General features: G+C 40.7%; 1 protein-coding gene and 1 long non-coding RNA gene across 3 annotated transcripts; both read left to right on the forward strand.

Moving 5' to 3' along the window:
- The first annotated feature begins 355 nt into the window (after positions 1–355).
- rnf40 (ring finger protein 40) lies at positions 356–17,484 on the forward strand. 2 transcript variants are annotated; one of them, XM_042508023.1, is made up of 20 exons: positions 356–411; positions 1,228–1,376; positions 1,524–1,691; positions 2,974–3,292; positions 4,068–4,268; positions 4,492–4,613; positions 5,945–6,091; positions 6,903–6,977; positions 7,148–7,267; positions 7,428–7,607; positions 7,831–7,966; positions 8,385–8,506; positions 8,680–8,945; positions 9,135–9,252; positions 9,350–9,499; positions 13,886–14,098; positions 14,191–14,316; positions 15,592–15,732; positions 15,844–15,945; positions 16,329–17,484. In XM_042508023.1, the coding sequence occupies exons 2-20, from the start codon at positions 1,239–1,241 to the stop codon at positions 16,503–16,505; spliced, it is 3,021 nt and encodes a 1,006-aa protein (XP_042363957.1). In that variant the 5' UTR covers positions 356–411; positions 1,228–1,238; the 3' UTR covers positions 16,506–17,484. The 2 variants fall into 2 exon arrangements, with proteins under 2 accessions (XP_042363957.1, XP_042363958.1); XM_042508024.1 differs by having other exon boundaries at positions 13,889–14,098.
- A 2,578-nt stretch (positions 17,485–20,062) lies between these two features.
- LOC121958378 lies at positions 20,063–21,380 on the forward strand. The gene is made up of 5 exons (XR_006106842.1): positions 20,063–20,132; positions 20,236–20,383; positions 20,881–20,977; positions 21,127–21,222; positions 21,318–21,380. It is a non-coding gene; the product is annotated as an uncharacterized LOC121958378 (long non-coding RNA).
- The last annotated feature ends 128 nt before the right edge of the window (positions 21,381–21,508 follow it).

Raw genomic sequence — 21,508 nt, forward strand, 5'->3', positions numbered from 1 at the left:
AATCCATACGTGTACGATTCAGTATCAAAGTTATCTGCCGATGATGTTTCCCATTTGCTGGCTAGCACTAGAGCACTGTTTACATTCTAGTCACATTCCTCGAAACAGACTGTTAATACACAATGTGACAGTGCTGCCCCCGTGAGGCCGGAGTGAGGGTTGCAGTGGGGTACGTTTTACAAAAAAAAAAATCATATTCATGATAATCATACTTCTAGAGACAGTAAAATAAAAGTCTAAAAATAAGTCTAAGATACATTTTAAAACACATATTAAATTAATAAATAATTTTTCAATCTAGTTTTTATTTGTTATTTTGGTTAGATGAAAAAATCTGCGGAAGTACATTGACGTCATATCCTGTAGGTTCTCCGATGCACTGAGTTACATTTTCAATCGCTCCTTGTGAAGGTTTGTATCGTTAATATTAGTCAGAAAACGGTCAATACATTTCATTGCATATAGAGTTTGTCTAGAGAATAACTTACGCGTGTTGTGATAGTGTTTGAGTAAAAGTGGTAGCCGCCAGTCATTAAATACGCTGGACAAAGCGCCGTTTAGCTAGCCAGGTTTCGAAGAATTACCTTTAGCATTAGCATGGCTAGCGTTAGCAACCGTGCTAATGTTCGTTAGTCTTTAGCTAAAATAACAAATTAAAATTGTCTGTAGCTTTTCATGCAGCGCCGTTAACAATAACAAACAGCGTAACCGTCCAGGAACACATATTTTCACACAAAGCGCAGTGACAGGAGCTATTTAAAATCAGTGGCCCCTGCGCTTGTAACGCAAGGCTAATGGCGTTGCTAGCTGTCATCAAATGAATGAGTTCTCCATTTGTAAACTAATGTGCAGTTTCTTAAAGATTTTTTTGCCATTTTATTTAGAAAAAGAGATTGCGCGGCAACAATGGGATTCTTAGTGGAGGGCTAAACCCCAAATCCAGTGAGCTTATTCCACAATGTAGCACAACTCCAGTTAGGAAGTCGAGGAGGACAAAATACTCATATTCCACTTATGTATTTGCTTCACATCACTAATCACAAGTGATGAAATCAATAAAGACAAATTATTCACATTTGGCTCATTTATTCTGCCCACATCATTTTTCATGTGAGCAAAACAAATAAGTTAAATGTGAGTATTGTGTCCTCATTGACTTGAACACTTTTGAGATCTTTTCAAGTTTTTGGAATGAAGTCACCTGATGTTATGTTTGTCCTTTTGCAGGGGAAGGAAACATGTCAGGTGCTGGGGGAGGAAAGCGTCCCTCAGGAGGGGACAGCCCCCCTGGCCCACCTGAGAAGAAAAGCAAAAAAGAGGAGAAGACCACCACCACTCTCATTGAGCCCATACGCATTGCTGGAGTCTCCTCTACAGTCAGTCATTTGGTGTTAATCACATAACCATCTGTAGTGTATTTACTGCTACTATCACCAGGATGACCGTACATCATAGCTCATCTCAGGTATTTTTTGCCAAACATCCAGAATCCTCACTTTGGTGTTTGTATTTGTTCTGTGCAGGAGGAAATGGACATGAAGGTCCTCCAGTTCAAGAATAAGAAGCTGTGTGAGCGGCTGGAGCAGAGACAGACGATGGAGGATGAGTTACGAGAGAAAATTGAGAAGTTGGAGAAGAGACAGGCTACTGATGACACTACCTTGCTGATTGTCAACCGTTACTGGTCACAGGTACCTCTTCACATATAATGACATTGTTTCACCCTAGTGAACCCAGTTTTGAGCTGAAAGTTGATTTCAGAAATGTCCATATAAACACAAGATCAGAGGGTCTCATTTTGTAAAAGCCACCAGGCATTCAACACAAACAAATGCAGCACATGTTGATGTTATTCAACTGTCTGTCTTAACCTGACCAACTATAGTATTATGTATTTTATTATATTTATGTGCATGTACATATATGTAGCTATTTGGCAGTTTTGCACTGTGTCAGACTGTGAAAGCACCATGATAGTTATAGTCAAAGGTCTCACAAATTACAGGTCTTGGGTTTTAGAACAACACAGTCTGATTTTTCTGATTATTTGTTTTGCACATGAAAGGTTGAAAGTGTTTAAATTGAGGGGGACTTAGTGGGGCTTAGCGGTGAATTGTAGATTGCAACCAGCTAAAATTTCTCCTGTCTGGAATTTCTTCAGTGTTCATCATTCAGGAGGTTTTTTATCAGAGGTCTTTTCCTCTCCAAACAAACAAACCAGGCAATTAAAACAGCAGTAAATACTGAATAAAGCAGTTTTTGTAAATCAGTGAATCTCCGTTGTGGTTTGGCATCTCTGGGATTTTCTGCTACTTCAAAACAGGCTCATACCTTTTATCTCGTAAGTGGATGTCCACTCACCTTTTACTGATGTTGATGTTTAGGAGAATTACCGTGAGCCGAATTATCTGCAGAGATATCTCCCTTTCCAGACAATGATTTAAATTGATCAAAAACACAATGAACAGTTTCAATTTAAAAATCCATGTATTGCATACACACTATAGCATGTTAGTGTGGGCTAGTCCAACACATGCTAATGTGAAGTCACCTTTTTTCTCTGATAATCCAGACGTTCGGAAGAACTTCACAGAAAGCTTAATTATCCGCAAAGGTTTCTTCTTCTCCAAAATAACTGCTTCCGAGGATTTTAATCGCTAGAAACTAAATTATGCACTGTCACATTATAAAACAGCATAACTTTGTCGCTGCTCATTTTATTTGGGCCTATTAGTATGATGGCCATGGTAAACCAGGGACCCACTCCCCATGTAGATATAAATGACTTATTTTTAAGGCAGGGGAAACAAAAGTACTCTTATTTTCATGCAATTATACACTAAAGAAAACATACCTATTATAATATATTCTATATCTGCTAATATATTCCCCTAAATCTTACATACTGGTCCTTTAAATACACCCATGAGAGATGATGAGCTCTTGTTTTAATCCTTGTGTGTCTGATTGCAGTTGGAAGAGAATGTGCAAGTTCTTCGCAAACGTATTGAGCCAGAGGCTCCAGTGACATCTTCTCATGCTCCGCCTGCGCCCCCTCTTCCTGAACCTACGCCAATGGAGGAAGATGGTGTCAGTCTGGCTTCACCAACTTCTGCCGCGCCTCCACCGCCACTTCCAGAGGCTCAGAACGAAGGGGAGCAGGCAGAGCAGCAGCAACAGCAGCAGGAGGAGCATCAGGAAGATCGTCAGGAAGAGCAGAAGCAGCCCCCTCCTCCTGCTGGCTCGGAAGAGTTGCTGACACCCACAGAGCCACCACCGGACTCAGCAACAGGTAGCAGGGTTTTTCCTCAACGGCTTAATCTCTGGAAAATCTCCATCACTGGCTGCATTTAGGGACTGGTATGAACTGACCAAATAATCTGTTTTCTGACTTCAGTAAAATAATTTGGATTTGTACATAAGTGTGACTCCACATTAAGGTTTAATATCCATTCCCCTCTGGTATTTGGATAAGCCCATCTTTCTGTTTTATTGCTCCTGTTGTTTACCCTTGCTTCTTATTTTGTCCAATGTTTTCAAAAACACTTAAAATCAATCTTTAGTGCTTAACACACAGGTAGAGTACACAAGTAGATGTAGATGAAAGAGCATCTATATGCTGTAAAATACCCATCAAATGTCTGATAGTCATATTGTTTAGTGTATTTTCCTTCAGTGTTTGGAAAATGAAGGTACAGGCAGATGGCAGTAACAATATTACTGAATCTTAACGTATCTGTTTTTAAGATGAGAAATAAACATTGGAAGTGTGAAGTGGGCAAACACTTTTAAGTTTCCCTTTTTTTTTTAGTATACCCTTCTGGCAAAAAGCTTGTAGAATTTCGTGCTGTTGTAAAACAACGCAAACCTCTATCAATTTTTGCCTCATCCATTTTTGCATGCTTGAAATGTTGTGAGAACTTGCAAAATGTTCATTTACAATTGTCAAGTCACTGACTGTACCAACTCATACATTTTCTAGCTGAAAGTTTAGGTGTAATGCTGTTTATCAGTCAATAATCTGATGAATTTAACCAGTCTTACACATAAATACCTCTGATGTTCAGATCCATCGCCGCCCCCTGCGCCTCTAAGTGAGAATGCCAAGTCTTTCCTGACTACACTGGAGCACAGCAGTGAGGAGGAGCTCACCCTGCACCTCCAAGACCGCATGCAGTTCAGCAAGGAAGCTATTGCCTGCTTAGTCTGCGTCTTTGACAGGCTGCACAGCCGCATCGACCTCATGTGCAAGCAAGTCCAAGCTGCAGGTAACTGTGGAAATATCTTTGATACTGACACATTCATGTATGATCTGGCAGTAACACACAAACCATAACACCTGCATCACATTTTATATCCTGCATTAAAACTAATTACCTGTTACTGTTAGTTTATATTTCAGAACTAAGGTGTTAGTGTCGCTAAATCTGAGCAGTTTTTTTTCTTTGCACTACTCTAATTTGGCACAACTATCTTGATGTTCGTTGGCAGCATGTGAGGACGATAGCCAGTCAGAAATCATCAATGTGAATCATACTCTGCTGGACGAGAACAGTCGACTGCGAGACCTCGCCACGCTTCTCCAGGGTCGACATCACAAAATGTCCATGGAGGTATGATGGTCCTGGCACTGTTTGGGGGTGTCAGTGTGTGTGGTGTATATTTGTGCTTTTGTTTAGGTATGAGTGTGTCTGTGTGTCAGAAATGATTGGAATATGTGAATGAGAAATTTGTAAAAATGTGTTTGTGTTTGGGGCAATTGCTTTTTTGTGTCACTGATGATCAGTGTTGGGGTTGTTACTCAAAAAGTAATATTACTCGTTTCTAAAAAAAATGCATTATTTAATTAATTATACCCTGTAGAAAGTAATTTGTCACACTACTTGTCACATTACTTTTGCATTACTCTGCAGCATTGTCTTAGATGCACTGTCACAAGACTGCTGGTTAACAGTATGAAGTTAAACCTAACAAATGTCCACACAGAACATAAGATTTTCCGTTTATGCACTTTAACAAACAACAAATCTGATGGCAAAGGTTGCTGGAGCTAGCCCAAAGAGCACTCTACAGAAACATGTGGCAAGACCTCAGAATAAAACTCCATATCAATAAATAGAGAAATACATTAAAGAGGTTGGCCTTCCTACCACAGTAAAGTAGCCTGTTAATATTTATTTCTTCAAAATGGTACATCATTAAATAAAATTAAATAAACTGGCCTTTCAATACCAATAGATGATGTTAGAATTTAACGGAGAAAGATGTGTTTAAATGGCATATAAACTGCAATGAACGGGCCAAACACACTCAAACCAGGATGTCTGCAGGTCCTTTAAAATGTCTTAATTTCAACTTTGTAAATATTAGGCCCAAAGAAATAAGATAAAGAATATTAAAACTGAATTAAATATGTCATAATTTCCACAAACATTTAATCAAGTATCATTTATCCATCTTTTAATTTTTTTGTCAATATGAGCCAAGCTCTTTTGCATGATATTTTTGATGTTAAAAATCTTTAAACCTGCCACTGAACCTGCACTTTTTTCTTTATGCTTGCACTTACCTTTGACAAACTAACTCACACTATATTAACTGTATTATAAATAAAACCTACCTCTGTGCTGGACTACATATGTATTACTTATAGACTTGCTTGCTATGCTTGAATAAGAAAATGATAATTTGTTCATCAGTCAGCCTTAAATTTTGTTATAACTCACCTTAAAAGGGTCTTTAAAGCATCACATTTAAATGTCTGATATCTGCAGACACCCTGGAAAACTAACTCGACTTGCTTGCTCACCACAGCGCTAAAAAGACGTGTTGAAATAGGGCTGGCTATGCAAGACCAGTAGCTCCCCAAACGTATTTGTAACTGTAATGTGATGACTGGATTTAGAATGACACATCTGTTGTCATGTCTTTGCCCTTTTTGCAGTACAATGAGTTAGTGGACAAGGTGACCAGCTCCGAGACCAAGGTGTCTGAGATGGAGACGACGGTGGAAGACCTACAGTGGGACATGGAGAAACTCCGCAATAGAGAACAAAAGCTCAACAAACATCTGGCTGAAGCCATGGAGCAGGTGTGTTGGCATGAAATTATCTGCATGCAACTTTTGTGTGTGTGTGTGTGTGTGTGTGTCTGTGTCTGTGTGTGTGTGAGTGTGTGTGTGATTTTTATCTGTCCACAAGGCACGCCCATAAAGTCATAAGACCTAGAGCATCCATGCATGTTCAGCCAGGTAGAGTTGGCAATTTTGACACCAAGAATCGAACTGTTTCGAAACGTTTCGTCACTTCCAGCTTCAGGACTTCAGGACAGGTTTGAGACGGGTTTTGAAACGTCACGTGATCGGTACCAAACCTGGACAGATTAAGTCTCTGTTAATGAATGAAACCATTAAAATGTTCTACAAACTAACTGTAGCATAGCATAAGAACAATGTCATTAGGTCACATAGCTAATAATGATATGACATAGTCACCATATCTTACAAGAACTACATAAAAAGCAGTTTGATTTGATTTGCATGACACCTATTGAGGTCGGCTTTTGGGCTGGGGAAAAGGTAGCTTACAAAAAAAACAATGATAAATGGGTGCAATGCAAGCTTCTACCAGTAGATGCCAATGTAGAGTGAACAGGTTTTGAAACGTTTCAAAACGTTTCAAAGCAATGGTTTAGAAGTATTGAAACATTTCAAATTTGCCATCTCTAGAGCCAGGTGTTCTTATTAATGAACATCCAGCTGTTGATGCAGCTGATCTGAACATTTAAAAAAAGCCTTGTCTGAGTGATGTCATAAAATGCATAGGCCTGCTCTGTGCTTTCATGTTGTTTTTCTGTCATGTTTGCTCTTGTTTTTGACCTATGTTGTGCTTTAATTTTTGCAGCTGAAGTCTGGATACAGCAGCACCGGCAGCTCAGGTGGACTACCGGGAGGCCAGATAACACTGAACATTCAGAAGGTGAGCGTTCATCGGAGGCGCCCTTTTGTAATTATGTGTATGTGACATACATCTATATATTTGCAGATAACTTCCTTAATATCTTAATTTTCAGTTTGTGCTGGCAAAACTTTTTTTATACAATGTACATTTCAACGATCCAGAACACCTTGTCTTTGTTTTTGTTCTAGTTTGAAAGTCTAAATGCAGAGTTGGAGCACAATCAGGAGTTGGCTAATAGTCGTATGGCAGAGTTGGAGAAACTGCAGGTGGAGCTCCAGGAGGCTGTGAGGGAGAGCGAGAAGCTCAAGGTGAAGATATGATCTCTGGTTGTTAGATTAGACGTAACACTACACTAGGTTGTCAAAAATCCATTTCACTTAAGACAAGCTGACATCATAGTTTGGGTCCGTTTACTGTGGTAACAGACTTCTAATGCACACCCTGCACTGTCATCCCCTGATTTTATAGATGGATTTGAGGAATATTCCAGAAGAGGTTGTGAAGGAGACTCTAGAGTACAAATGTCTGCAGTCCCAGTTCTCCCTGCTGTACAATGAGTCCCTTGGGGTGAAAACCCAGCTGGATGAGGCACGAGCCCTCCTGCTCACTGCCAAGAACGCCCATCTGCGACAGATTGAGCACATGGAGGTACATTTTACAAGTTGATCTCATTAAAAATAAGTTGTTTTTCACCAGAGACAATGTAAGATCCCTTAGTGTTTTCGTCACTGCATCTTGACTGTAGCCCAGTGTTGTCATTCCAACCATTTGTCTTCACTCATTTTGGCCCTAGCAACTTAAACCTGGCAGTCTATTATTACCACTGCTTGGCAACATGGTCATCAATGTGTTATTGTTTTCATGTGTTTAGAGTGATGAGCTGTCCCTTCAGAAGAAGCTGCGGACTGAAGTCATCCAGCTGGAGGACACCCTGGCCCAGGTGCGCAAAGAGTATGAGATGCTGCGCATTGAGTTTGAGCAGAACCTGGCAGCCAACGAGCAAGCAGGTACCTTTCATTACACACACCTTATATCAGGTAACAGGTCTTTGAAGAAAGCGGGGGAGTCGTGTCATGGTGTTGTGCATTGTTTATACATTATTTGGAAATATATCTATACCTGTATTAATGAATCATGTTGAATTATGTTTTATGCACTGCCATCAAGTGATTACAGTAATTTGAGGTTGCACTGATCAAGCAGAATATGTTTTTATCTATCTGTTAGCCTAGGCGCTGTTGTTATGGGAACAGTGCATATGTATCATGCCTGTCGTGATAACACACCTTTGCACTATGCAGTTAAGTTCATCATTTACAGCATCAGATAATGTTGAATGACTCAAATGAAACCACATGTTGACTGTGCTCTGTGCTCTGTGCTCTGTGTTCGTGTGCTTCTCATCCTTTGTCTCTGTGCTTTCAGGACCAATCAACAGGGAGATGCGACACTTAATCAGCAGTCTTCAGAACCACAACTTGCAGTTGAAAGGTGATGTACAGCGCTATAAGAGGAAGTTGCGGGAAACACAGATGGAGATCAATAAGGTATATTACGTTTTTCACTGACAAATGTGTACTATGTTTCATTCAGTGAGATCCAGAGGACTTTTTTAAGCAAAACCGAAACATTAGTAGAGATACTTTTCCCCTAACCAACGCCGCTGTGTTTACCAGTGAAATATAGTCATGTTTAAAAATTTCTTTTGCTTTCTCAACAGTTGCGCTGTCAGAGTGGTGACACAGGGGTTCTGATTATAGAGGAGTCCACGAGTGACAGCATTGATGTGAAGAAAGAGGAGGATGAGGACCAGGAGGAGGAGGAGGAGAGGAGAAAGGAGCTGGAGAGACAGCGGGCCCGGGAGAGAGAGAGAGAGAGGGAGGCTGAGAGAGAACGAGAGAGGGAGCGGGAGAGAGAGAGGCAGCGCAGCGACGAGCTGAAGAGGAAGGACTCAGACACACTGAAGATGCTCAGAGTAGAACTCAAGTACGTTCCTATCTACTCTAGTCCACTTCTCATTATATCTAATCTATATTTGTGCCTTGATATTGTTTACCCTTTTTTCCAGCAACAATGTCTCTTAAAGCAAATGTGTGCACGCTTTGAGGCTCTTAGTTAACTGCACTGATGGTATTGCTAATGTTAATGTGATCTTTGTCTCCTTCAACCCATCAGAAAAGCCCAGGAGTCCCAGAAAGAGATGAAGCTCTTGTTGGACATGTACAAGTCAGCTCCAAAGGAGCAGCGGGACAAAGTGCAGCTTATGGCAGCTGAACGTAAATCTAAAGCTGAGGTTTGTTCTTTGATCTTTTTCTTCTTCTTGTTCTTTTCTTTTACTTTGCACATTTCTTTTTTGCATCTCATAATCCCTACTCTATCGATCCGCTCAGGTGGATGAGTTGAGGATGCGAGTGCGAGAGCTGGAAGAGAGGGAGAGGAAGGAAAGCAAGAAGCTAGCTGATGAAGACGCCCTCCGGAAGATCCGAGTGGCAGAAGAGACCATTGAGCATCTGCAAAAGAAACTCGCTGCCACCAAACAGGTATGTGTGTTTTGTTTTCTCAAACACGTCAGAACTTGCAGAGTTTTCCACACATTCATTTATTTGTGACGGTCTGTCACATATCAGTTCCGTTCATTCAGAGCCCTGCTGGACTATATATCCTATTTTTTTAGCTGGACCGTTCATTCGGAGCCCTGTTGGACTATATATATATTATTCAGAGCAGCATGCTCTTAGAGCATACTCAAGCACAGTGAAACCAAAACTAAATTGTTCGTTCATTCATTCATTTATTCATTCATTCATATAGAAACAGAGCACTATTTCATAGAACAGCGCTCTCATTTTAGTGTTGTCCAACGTATTTTAGATGTAACTAGCTACACAGTCCAGCGTTGGGTCTAAAAGTTTGCTTTCACTCATCTCTGTAGCAGCTACTACTCTTTTCCATCGATCTGATCAGATCAGCTCTGATCGATCAGACCACAAACTGATAGACTTATCAGTTCTCCACCCCACGACTTAAACTCAGCAAACAGCCAATGAAGAAAAAAAAGTCTTGAAGACTTCCACCTGTGCTGTATTCACTGACCCTGCACGAACATTGTTAATCTGAGGGAAACACTCAAGTGTGAGTGGAATGTCAACTCTGGCAAAAGGTTGAGCATGTGTGCCACTTTTGTTTACTTCTTCCCAGAACATTGAAGCTCAGCGGAAAATATTTCATCAGCCCCTCCACAATTTTCTTTATTTTCCAGCAGTGTGTATCCATCAAAAAATCATTTTGCATCAGCTTTTACCAAGAGGTTTTTAAATGCAGTCTACACACATATGCATATTTTTGGTCTTTGCAATTAATTGACACGTACAAAATTGATAAAATTCAAATCCCCCTTTGCTTTTTAAATGTATTAAGTGTTTTAGACTCGCATGACATGAGACATGAATCATCAGCCCTATATGTCAGATTTAAAGTTTTGGTGCAGCACCAGATATGAAAATGAATAAGCCAACTGTGTTAGAAAAACATAGTGTAATGAGTGTCACATTTGCTTAAGATAAAAGCTTCTCCTAATGTTAGACATCAAAAGAGGAACTGAAAGCTTATGCTATAGCGCAGAATTTAAATTTGATCATTTGTTTAACTTAATGCAAGCTTAATACTATCATTGCCTTTTTTATGACAGTTGTCCTTCATTTGATTCTTTGTTTTACTGCAGTTTCTATCTGAAATAGTATTTATAAATACACTGATCTCTAGGTATTTGAAGGCTGTATGCATGGTAACAGTGTTTTTTAAGAGCGGAAAAGAAAGCACTGGAGCCAGTCTGGTTTGTCCTTACACAAACATCTGCCAGACTAACCTCTTTAATACAAGAATCAACAGTAATCACAATCTGGTTTTCACACTGTCCATATCTATTTGATTATCCTTACTTTCTGACAACATAGTTTTCTAAAGCTCTGCTGGTATTTATTAAACATCTCACACATTTTTTTCTTATCTATTTTTGTTATCTATGTTATATTTTGCGATCTGGCACAAATTCATTTATACCCTGAACCTGCTAAAAAGTGGTGGAGGGGGGTGCTATGAAACGACCATGTTGACATTTTAGGAAAAAAATATACAAGTGCAATAATTTTGGGTGAGGCAAATCTTTTTTGGATGAGCTATCCTGATAAATTCAAAGTATGTAAAACACTGTCAGATCTGAGCTCACTCACTTGGCTCTGCTGTCTTGTAAACTTTGAGACGCACACTTGGAATCTCATTAGTAATCTAGGGAATAAGAGAGCAGTCTGTCAAGAGATGGAAAATATAAAACTATTAGCTGACTGAGGTCAAATGGTTGAGTAATGTCATCGTAATTCTTAAACTTGAATTGCGTAGATAGGGGATACACCCACATTAGATAATGTAAAACTGTCACGATAACAACTGTTGACCTTACATTGAATATGATCTTAAATTCTCAGAGGCTTATCACCTAATATGAATCATATTCTCTTCACCCAAAGAGGATTTACTCTTTCAATTTGAGCTCCATTCTGTCAGTGAACTCTGGTGCAAAGCAAATAACTGCACTAAGACCACCTTAAAAATGCAGGTCTCTTTTCATTTAGCACCGAGACGCTAATTAAATAAAATACAGGAAATTAAACCAAAATGTTCAAGGGTTATGACTGTGTTTTAAGTTGTTTAACTGTTGTTCCATACCATTTTATGAGTGTAGAAGAGACAGATGTGCTCATGCTTGGGAGGTCTAGCAGAACATGATTAACAGAAGGCAAACATGGGCGGGACTGATAACTGATGTGTGTGGCTCTTCACTTCTGCCTTCTTATCTAAGTTAAAGTACAGCAACTAAACAGTTTTGGACTCAGATGTATTTGATTTGTCCTCCTCAGTTCTTGGCTGCTAGGTTTTAACTTTGCGGGGACCGATTGCCAAAACTATCCAATAAACAAGCTACTTGTGAGCTCATATGACTTTTGTTTATGGGCCCCAGTTGGCTTGTAAGTGGGCAGCATGAAGCAAACGCAGCAAAGTAAAATTTGTTGCTAAGTCTGCAGCCCAGAAAACAAACCAGGTGTGATTGCACCTCGAAGTGGATGGTCATAAAAAGGCCAGTGAAGGTGTAATGTAATTAATCACATCATGTAATATGATGGCAGCACAGTCAAATTCCAAAACTTCACACACTGCACTTGTGTGATACCTGATACCAAAATCTACCAGTGAGCCATGTTATTGATTCAGGCTGAACAGATGCCTGTGTTTTTATTTAAACAATAGTATTGAGCCAAAACAGAATTTCTTTGTATGTTGTGATGTGTGTTTTTTGTTTATGTAGAAGTCATAAAGAAAGGAGTTAGAAACACATGCAACACGTGGATTGGTTTTAGTTATTTTCCGATGTGAATACAGAACATTATCATGAAATAAGCCTCGTACTATTAAGGGAATATGACTGAGATTCAGATTCAGATTCCTTAATTCATCTTCAGCTATTCAGTGCAAGTCAACAATAACTAGCAAAATAAAAATAAACATGTAAAAGTCATAAGTAGATCAAAGTCATGAGAAAGTGTTGTGTATGTTACTGAAAATTAGTAATAAGTTACAGTGACAAGTTACTTCTCAGAATTAACTGAATCACTTTGTCAATTACAGCATATAAAGACAATTAGTTATTTGGGAGAGTTGCGTGACCTTCAATTTCTGCCTCACTTCTCTTATAAATGCACACATAGCTTTATTATTTAGTGGCGATGTGGAACTGGGCAAAAAGACAACTGTAATATGTTATCTGTGATTGTGCCTAATATCACCCTGATGAAAAGAAGTGGATCAATACATTAGATATGTTTTGATAGGCCTGTTTTTTGTTGCCTCAACAGGCCTTCAAATAAATATAGATAAATATAAAAACAATGTCCATATTTCAAGAAAAGCAAGCTCAAATTGACTGAACTAAGTGATTAATGTCATTTATTGAGCTGCCGTAAAGTAGTGTGACTTGTGATGTCTCAAACCAGTTGACTGGTGGGTCCTGCGGCATTCTGAATAACATAAAGAAATTACAGGAGCATTGCTTGCAGTAGTCCACCTCTCACCTTCTTTTACTCTCTCTGACACTCTCTTGCATACACAAGACTGAGGGGTTAAGAGCTTTTACCTTGATCTGTGCATCACTATACAATGGCGTATCCAGACTTTTTTTTTTTTTACTCTGGTGTCCCTGTCGGGCCTCTGACTTATGCAGGGGTGGCATGAAACTGCTGTGGGCACAGCTTTAATTTATCATTTTTGTCTCCACTACCAGTTTCTTACAGTCCTGTTAATGGTTTAGATTTTTCAAAAAAAATAGACCTGCCAATTACAACAAAACAGACACATAACACAAATTTAAGATAAAGCTTGACTGCCTCTCGGGTTTAAGACTTAATTGCACCTGTAAATGAAAATGCAGTTAACTAGTCAAACCGTGGATATCGCTACTGTGTAGACTCAGGCTCCGAATGACGTCATCATCGCAAGATGTTAACTCCGGTATCTCGGATATTTTAACCTTACTTTATGCTTTAAAATTCCTTTTAAATGATTTAAAAAGCTTAATTTTTTAAATAAAGAATCAACTTAAAAATGTGTGTTCATAAATATGGTAAGTTTCAACATTATCTTAAAGAAATACTAAAGTGTGATGTGCTTAATTACCATATTTATGAACACATGTTTTAAGTTACATAAAAATAAATTGATTATCTATATTGAATTACATATTTTTCTTCACATTATTTAAAAGGACTTTAAAAGTGTTAAGCCCAGCAGGCCGGTTTTTAACCTGGGTCCAGAAGCCTTATTGCTGTCCGTCACTGTAACTTTGTTGATTTTGATCCCTGACTCCTGTGTCTCTTGAGGAGGAGGAGGCCTTGCTGAGTGAGATGGATGTAACAGGCCAGGCCTTCGAGGACATGCAGGAGCAGAACAGCCGCTTGTTGCAGCAGTTACGGGAGAAGGATGACGCCAATTTCAAGCTGATGAGTGAGCGTATCAAATCTAACCAGATCTACAAGTTGCTGAAAGAGGAGAAGGAGGAGTTAGCTGACCAAGTTCTCACATTCAAAACCCAGGTGACATGTAACAACTAATACTAGAATTAACCAGTGATTGTTATTTATTGTGTCAGGGCTCTAAGGTTTTAACTGTTGCTGGCACTCTCCAGGTGGATGCCCAGCTGCTGGTTGTGCAGAAACTAGAGGAAAAAGAGGGCGTCCTCCAGAGCACACTTGCAGCTCTAGAAAAGGAGCTGGCTGTCCGGACTCAAGCATTAGAACTCAACAAGAGGAAGGTGAGAAGAGAGGCCATTAATCATGTTGTCAGCTCTTGTAGTAAAGGTTTGCTAATGACTGGATGATTTGATTGCTGCCAGATGCCTTTGTTCTGAAATACAAACTGTACATTGTAAGAGGATCTGGATAATTGCATGTGCCACAAATCATGCTCGTACACATCATCATTTTTGGTGTGCTCATGGTTTTGACATCCAAGATTTGTGGGGCGGTTTTTACCAAACATTGCATTAATGAGCTGTGTTGTTTACAAATTAAAACCCACCATCTGTCCTGCTTCCTGCATTTTTTGGAAGTAGTTAAAGGTTTAGTTTGAAACTTTTCATGTGGTCTTACTCGGCGGTATTTATCTATAGTCACTGTATTACGTACAATACATGTCGGTCATCACATCTCCAGATTGGCGAAACAGAGTACTGCAACGAACTGCAGATCGAGGCAGCGATAGACCAGCTGCTCCCATGTTCAGGGAGCTAAAATGACTGTTTTTGTCAGTGGAGTCTGGTGGCTTTGTAAAGATGGGAAATTAAAGCTGTTAACAGCTTTTGTCACATAACAGGGCTGTCTGTGGCATAGCAAAGCAGTGAAAATATTCTCAATATTGCATACACTTAAACTGTTTTTTTTACATTGTGCTGCTGTTACCATCCACAGCAGTATATTGTTTAGCTTCCATGGCAGTACTTCTGCCTGCTTCTCCAAACTGGGGGCATGCTGACCTCCATCTCCTGCAAAATACTGACCATAGATAAGTACCTCATGCAACCCTACTTTAAAACATTTGAACTATCCCTTTAAGTGCCTAATTGTAGGACGTATACAATAATTATACACTTATGTACTGCTAATGAGGTCATCTCGTGTGTGTGAATTCTTTTGTTTTTCTACATTTGATTTTCACAAGTAGGGACAACCGTAACAGTCAAATTAAACAGAACAGAAAACACACAAAAGGAGCGGCTTAGTTTAACTGAAACCAGTGGTAGCCTGGAAGCTATGAAGAGGATCTAAGCACTTATGGTATGTTGTGGAAAATGGTCGTCAGACACGGAAAATATACACTCTCTGCAGTAAATAGGATAAAACCCGCAAAACCAGTGGTGCAGTTGTTTAGGTTGGTACATGTTTGGAACTGTAAAGTTGAAGCACAGAGAACAGACTGAAAAGTTTTATCCAAGCTTACTGTACTACCACCACATTACAGCTCAGGAATTTCATCATTAGTTTTTTTTATTTTTTTTATTGAGTGTGTCCGGTTCCTTTTCCCCCTGCAGGCGGTGGAGGCTGCCCAGCTGGCAGAGGACCTGAAGGTGCAGCTGGAGCACACGCAGGCCAAGCTTAAGGAGATCCAGGTCTCTGTGGCTGAGAACCGCACCGCCCGGGAGAGGGAGAGCAGCAACCTGAAACGAGCACAGGTATGTTGTGTTACAGCACTGGGGATATCACCCCAAAATCTTTTTGAATGTTTGATTGGAAGATCACATGAGGAGTCTCCGTTTAACAATCCCTCACCTGATGCCTCCCAGGAGGATCTGTCGAGGCTGAGAAGGAAGCTGGAGAAACAGAAGAAGGTGGAGGTGTACTCTGATGCTGATGAGATCCTGCAGGAGGAGATCAACCAGTACAAGGTCAGGAAGAGAGAACATATGCTGAGAAATGTATGGCTTTAATCAACGTGTGTTAGTGGGGAGGGAGTTGTAAAAACGCCAACAGCTTTCTGGCACAACCTGCAGTAAACAGTTGTTTACAGAACTATAACAGTCTAGTTAAAGTTATATGTTGTACTGCTAATTACTGCACTTTTGTAATTAGCTTGATTGGCTATTTTTCATTTGCGAGTACGGGCCAAAAAGTGAGCTCAAACCTTCACAGAAATACTGCGGACTGGGGATATCAAACGTACTTGTTACACCCTGAAGCATCAGGCGTGTTACAATACAATGGATTAAGGTAATAACAGTGTTGGCAAGTGTGTGTTTGGCCAGTGTATAATGTGTTAACCTGTCTCCAGGCCAAGCTGCGCTGCCCCTGCTGCAACACACGAGACAAGGAGACGGTGCTCACAAAGTGTTTCCACGTATTCTGCTACGAATGTCTGAAGATGCGTTACGATACCCGGCAGAGGAAGTGCCCCAAGTGCAACTGCGCCTTCGGAGCCAACGACTTTCACCGCATCTACATCACTTAATTCACAGAGAGACAGAGGAGTGAAGAGAGAAAACAGTAGACGGAACCAAAGGAGAGAACTGAATAGAGAAAAGACAAAGGAACTGAAGATTTATTCAAAGAGGTAGACATTTCGGGGGTATCAGATGAATGTGTTTCCCCGTTTTTATCTCACTTTGGAAAGACTTGTTTTACCACATCATTGCCAGTTGATGATTTATTTGGTGACCAAACAGATAGTGACACATCTGACTGAGTGTTGTGCTGTAGTTAATAAACACAGTTGTTTGTGCACACAGTAATGTTCTTACATGTTGAGCTGCTCTGCACAGTTATTTTTTCTGTCCTAGTTCTTGCCATTTTAAACATCCCCTCTTTTAACAAACTGGGCCCACTTTTAAATATTTTTTTTAATGTAGTGAAAAACTTGGAACTGCGGTGGTAAACGGTTGATCTTTCTGAAGTGTTTCTTTAAATTGTTTTGTCCTGCTGGCTTTTTGGAAATCCCGTAAAATCAGTGAAGCTGAAATATAAAATTTCAAAATTAAAAGAAGCCATGCTTTACAGACTCAAAGACTGCATGTGTAAAACTAAATATGTTTCTAATATATAAAAGTACAACAGCCAGAATTGTGTAACTTCCTTGGTTAGGCTATAGTATTAACAATGCCTGAGAGACGTCAGCTAGTTTGGCTCCCACTCAGCAGCACATACAGGAGAGTTTGGATCACCTTGGGCAAGGTCCTCTGTGTGTGTTCATCCTGTTGCCATGGTTGCTATTGGAGAGTTTGACACAACATCTGCAGCTTATAGTGCCTCATTACTGATGAAATCACTGCAGTGGAAAGTCAGCTCATATGGGTGTCCTTAGTGGGCTGTGCTGCTCCAGGTCCTCTTAGACCGCTTTCCTAAAGGTTAGCCGTGACAGTCAAGTACAAAAACATCTGTTTAACAACATGCTTCTTACCTAATTGAGCCAATGAAACCTCTTTTCCTCTGTTCGGATGATGTGAACTATTTACTGCGAGGTTGCGTCTGTTTGACGTTAGCTCTTGTGGGAAAGGCAGTTCGCACCATGTAGCACACACATAAAAAGTTCCAGGCTGCAGAGAAAAAAAGTAAATATGTGAAAAAAAAATTATCGGGCATTTGGGAACACTTAAGTAAGACTTCTTTAGAGAATTAACTATAACGTTTGCAAAGAGAAGAATAACTTAATTGGTAGTGATACTTTGGCTGTTTTCTCAAATGAATGTACATAACCTGTTATAAATAAATTAGTTTTGAATTTGTCATAAGTTACCATTTGTATGCCACCAGTGATGGAATGTCACTAAGTACATATACTCAACTTTTATACTTAAGTGTGAATTTGAGGTACTTGTATGTAAAGTACAGTTAAGTGTTTAATTTTCATGCTACCTTATACTTTTATTCCACTGCATTTCAAAAGTGAAATACTTTTTTTACTTACTTTTACTTTTTACTTTTTACTCCACTTCATTTATCTGACAGTTATACTTTACAAATTAAGATTTCTGCATAGTTAAATTACCAAAGAGTTAATACAATTACAGCTGCAAAAATTAGTTGATTAATTAATCAGTTGATTCACAGAAAATTAATTGTCAACTAAGTTTATTTTTTATCCATCCATCTATTTTCTTCCGCTTATCCTGGGTCGGGTCGTGGGGGTAATGGGCAAAACTTTCCAGACAGCCCTCTCCCCAGTAACGCTTTCCAGCTCGTCCTGGGGGACCCTGAGGCCCTCCCAGGCCAGACGAGATTTGGTATCCCCCCCAGCGTGCTCTGGATCTGCCCTGGGGCCTCCTACAGGTAGGATGCTCCCAGAACACCTCCAAAGGGAGGCGCCCAGGAGGCATCCTAATCAGATGCCAGAACCACCTCAACTGGCCCCTTTCAACACAAAGGAGCAGCGGCTCTACTTCGAGCTCCTCCCAGATGTCAGAGCTCCTCACCCTATCTCTAGGGCTTAGCCCAGCCATCCTGCGCAGGAAACTCATTTCGGCCGCCTGTATCTGCGATCTCATTCTTTCAGTCACTACCCAGAGTTTGTGACCATAGGTTAGAGTTGGAACATAGATGTCAATGGTAAATCGAGAGCTTTACCTTCCATCTTGCGCTCCATTCTACCCTACTCGTGAACAAGACCGCGAGATACTTGAACTCCTTCGCTTGGGGCAGCAACTCTGCCTCCACCCAGAGGGGACTCTGACTCTCATCCCGATTGCTTCACACTTGGCTGCAAGCCGCCCCAGTGCATGCTGAAGGTCACGGTGTGATGAAGCCAACAGAACCACATCATCTGCAAAAAGCAGAGATGCAATTCTGAGGTCCCCAAACTGGACCCCTTATTTCCCCAGGCTGCGTCTTAAGATCCTGTACATGAATGTCACAAACAGGATTGGAGACAAAGGGCAACCCTGGCGGAGGCCAACACCCACCCGCAACGTGTTTGTCTTCACGCCGAGTATGCGGACACAGCTCTCATTTTGGCTATACAGGGACCGGATGGCTCGCAGCAGTGATTCCGTTACCCCGTATACCCGCAGTACCCCCCACAGGGCTCCCTGAGAGACACGGCCATAAGCCTTCTCCAAATCCACAAAACGCATGTAGACCGGATAGGCAAACTCCCACAATCCCTCCAGCTGCCTTGCAAGGGTAAAGAGCTGATCTGTTGTTCCACGGCCAGGATTGAACCCGCATTGTTCCTCCTGAATCTGAGGTTTGACAATTGGACAGAACCTTCTTTCCAGCACTGTGGAGTAAACTTTACTGGGAAGGCTGAGCAGTGTGGTACCCCGATAATTGGAGCACACTCTATGGTCTGCCACTCCACAGGCACCGTACCCGACCTCCACGCAACACTGAAAAGGCGTGTCAGCCAAGACAGCCCAGCAATGTCCAGAGCCTTAAGCATCTCAGGGCGAATCTCATCCAAACCTGGAGCATTGCTGCCGAGAAGCTTTTTGACTACCTCAGTGACCTCTTCTAACCGCTATGGATGAAAATTCCCCAAGTCTCCAGATTCTCCCTCCTCCATGGAAGACATGATGGTAGGGTTCAGGAGTTTCTCAAAGTGTTCCTTCCAACGCTCGATAATATATCCCCAGTCCGGGTCAGCAGTTCTCCTCCTCTGCTCAGGACAGCCTGAGACAAGCCCTGCTTCACCTTCCGTATACGTCTCAGAACTTGTTGTCCAGGGTTTTGCCAGAACTTCCTTGAGGCCAAATGAAAGTCCTCCTCCATGGCCTTCCCAAACACCTCCCACACCCAAGTTTTAGCTTTGGCGACCGTCTCAGCTGTCTGCTGCCTCAGGAGAACCCCGCGCCAATAAAACCTGAAAGGCCTCCTTCTTTAGCCTGAAGGCCTCCTTCACCGCTGGTGTCCACGGTCCAGAGGAGGATCAGCATCCCCATCTTGCACTGGCTGGTAAGAAGATCACTTCTATAATCTAGTTTTCTCTGACTGCATATTGCTTGTGTCTAATTTGAGTTTCCTTATCTCAACTGTAGTCATGCTGCAATTTGAAGGAGCATCTCCACAACCAGCCTGGTTGACAGCTATACCTTTCTCATTGTTGGGCATCACAAAAGCAAGACTGACAACTTCCACATCACCATGGGTAAGTACACAGCAAAAATTAGAGTGTTGACATTTCAGGGTTAAACATTTCAGAGTTGATTTCAACTCCCAACGTGTCATTTTAACACATTCTGATTTAAAAGGTGCTCAATGTTGGAGTTAATGGACAGAGCTCATCAGGCCAGTGTTAGTTCAACTCTCCACCCACAGGCGCCCACACATTTCACTTCTACAGCTGGAGACTATGAGACAAGTCGGAGCCATTTTGTTCCTCACATGCAGCTCTACAGGGTAAGTGCAAATTTACTAAAACAATCCTAAATTGATGCTATGAACTGCAGCATGAACACTGTAACATCTAGAGGTCATCTGCTTTGCAAAGCCTTGTTTGCTGCCATGACTGAACAGCGAGTTGTCCAGGGTATTAGCTGATGTTAGTTTGTAGTCTATGGTAGCTCGCTAACCTTCAGGTACCAACTGTATCCAACTTTACTGATTTAACAACAGTTTACTTGTAAGCTCAAATCAGTGACAAACAAAGCTTAATGTTTTTTACTTTTTAAAATATTGCTTTAGGTCTGAGGCTGGAGCAAGTGGTTGAGCGGGGTTTTTATCCACCTGTACTGTGGTTGAACATTAAAGTGGCTGCAAAAAAACATGTTCCAACAGGCAGACGTGCATCTTTCAAGTGTCAGCTTCTCTCTGTGACTGGTACTTGTTGTAGATTATACTGTTTGTTCTCTAAAAGTTAGCTTACTTTGTCAGCCTTTTGTAATATCTCCTCTCAGGCACATCCATACTTACGCAACCAGAAGAAAAGACTATGCTTCTATGATACTGATGCTGTTCCCCTCCCTTAAGGATTCATACACCAAGGAAGGCTATGTAAGTCATAATTATAGTTGTTATAATGCTTTCATGTCATACTAACTTGTTGTGACCTGACACTATGTGCATAAGATGATATTTGAATTCTCTTAAATTTCGTATGATTGTAATATGACAAGGCATTTATTTATGTCTTTTAATTTCAGGAACACTTCTATGATGCTGCAAGCAGCACAGGATACATTTCTCAGCATCTGAAAACAGTCCAGAAGAAGGTCAGCATCCCCATCTTGCACTGGCTTGTAAGAAGATGTTTAGATGAATTATCCTTTCTTCAGTTCAGTTTTCTCTGCCTGCATATTGCTTGTGTCTCATTTGAGTTTCCTTATCTCTGTAGTCAAGCTGCAGTTTGGAGGAGCATCTCCACAACCAGCGTGGTCCAACTTCTACATCACCACGGATAAGTATCTCATCTCCTGTTTATACAATGTTTCAGATTAAAGTGAGTACAGTATACCTTAATTCACTATGTTTTAATTATCTGTATAAATGACTAAGTAAAAATAAATGCTATTTTGGAAAATTGTT

This window comes from Plectropomus leopardus, chromosome 19 (assembly GCF_008729295.1).
Source record: "Plectropomus leopardus isolate mb chromosome 19, YSFRI_Pleo_2.0, whole genome shotgun sequence".
Lineage (NCBI taxonomy): Eukaryota > Metazoa > Chordata > Actinopteri > Perciformes > Serranidae > Plectropomus > Plectropomus leopardus.

What these genes read in the sequence shown, in the direction of transcription:
- rnf40 (XM_042508023.1), top strand. Translation starts at nt 1,239, where the DNA reads ATGTCAGGTGCTGGGGGAGGAAAGCGTCCCTCAGGAGGGGACAGCCCC. An exon ending in TAACACTGAACATTCAGAAG is followed by an intron (nt 6,978 to 7,147) that starts GTGAGCGTTCAT and finishes TTTTTGTTCTAG; the next exon opens with TTTGAAAGTCTAAATGCAGA. An exon ending in GGCAGCCAACGAGCAAGCAG is followed by an intron (nt 7,967 to 8,384) that starts GTACCTTTCATT and finishes CTGTGCTTTCAG; the next exon opens with GACCAATCAACAGGGAGATG.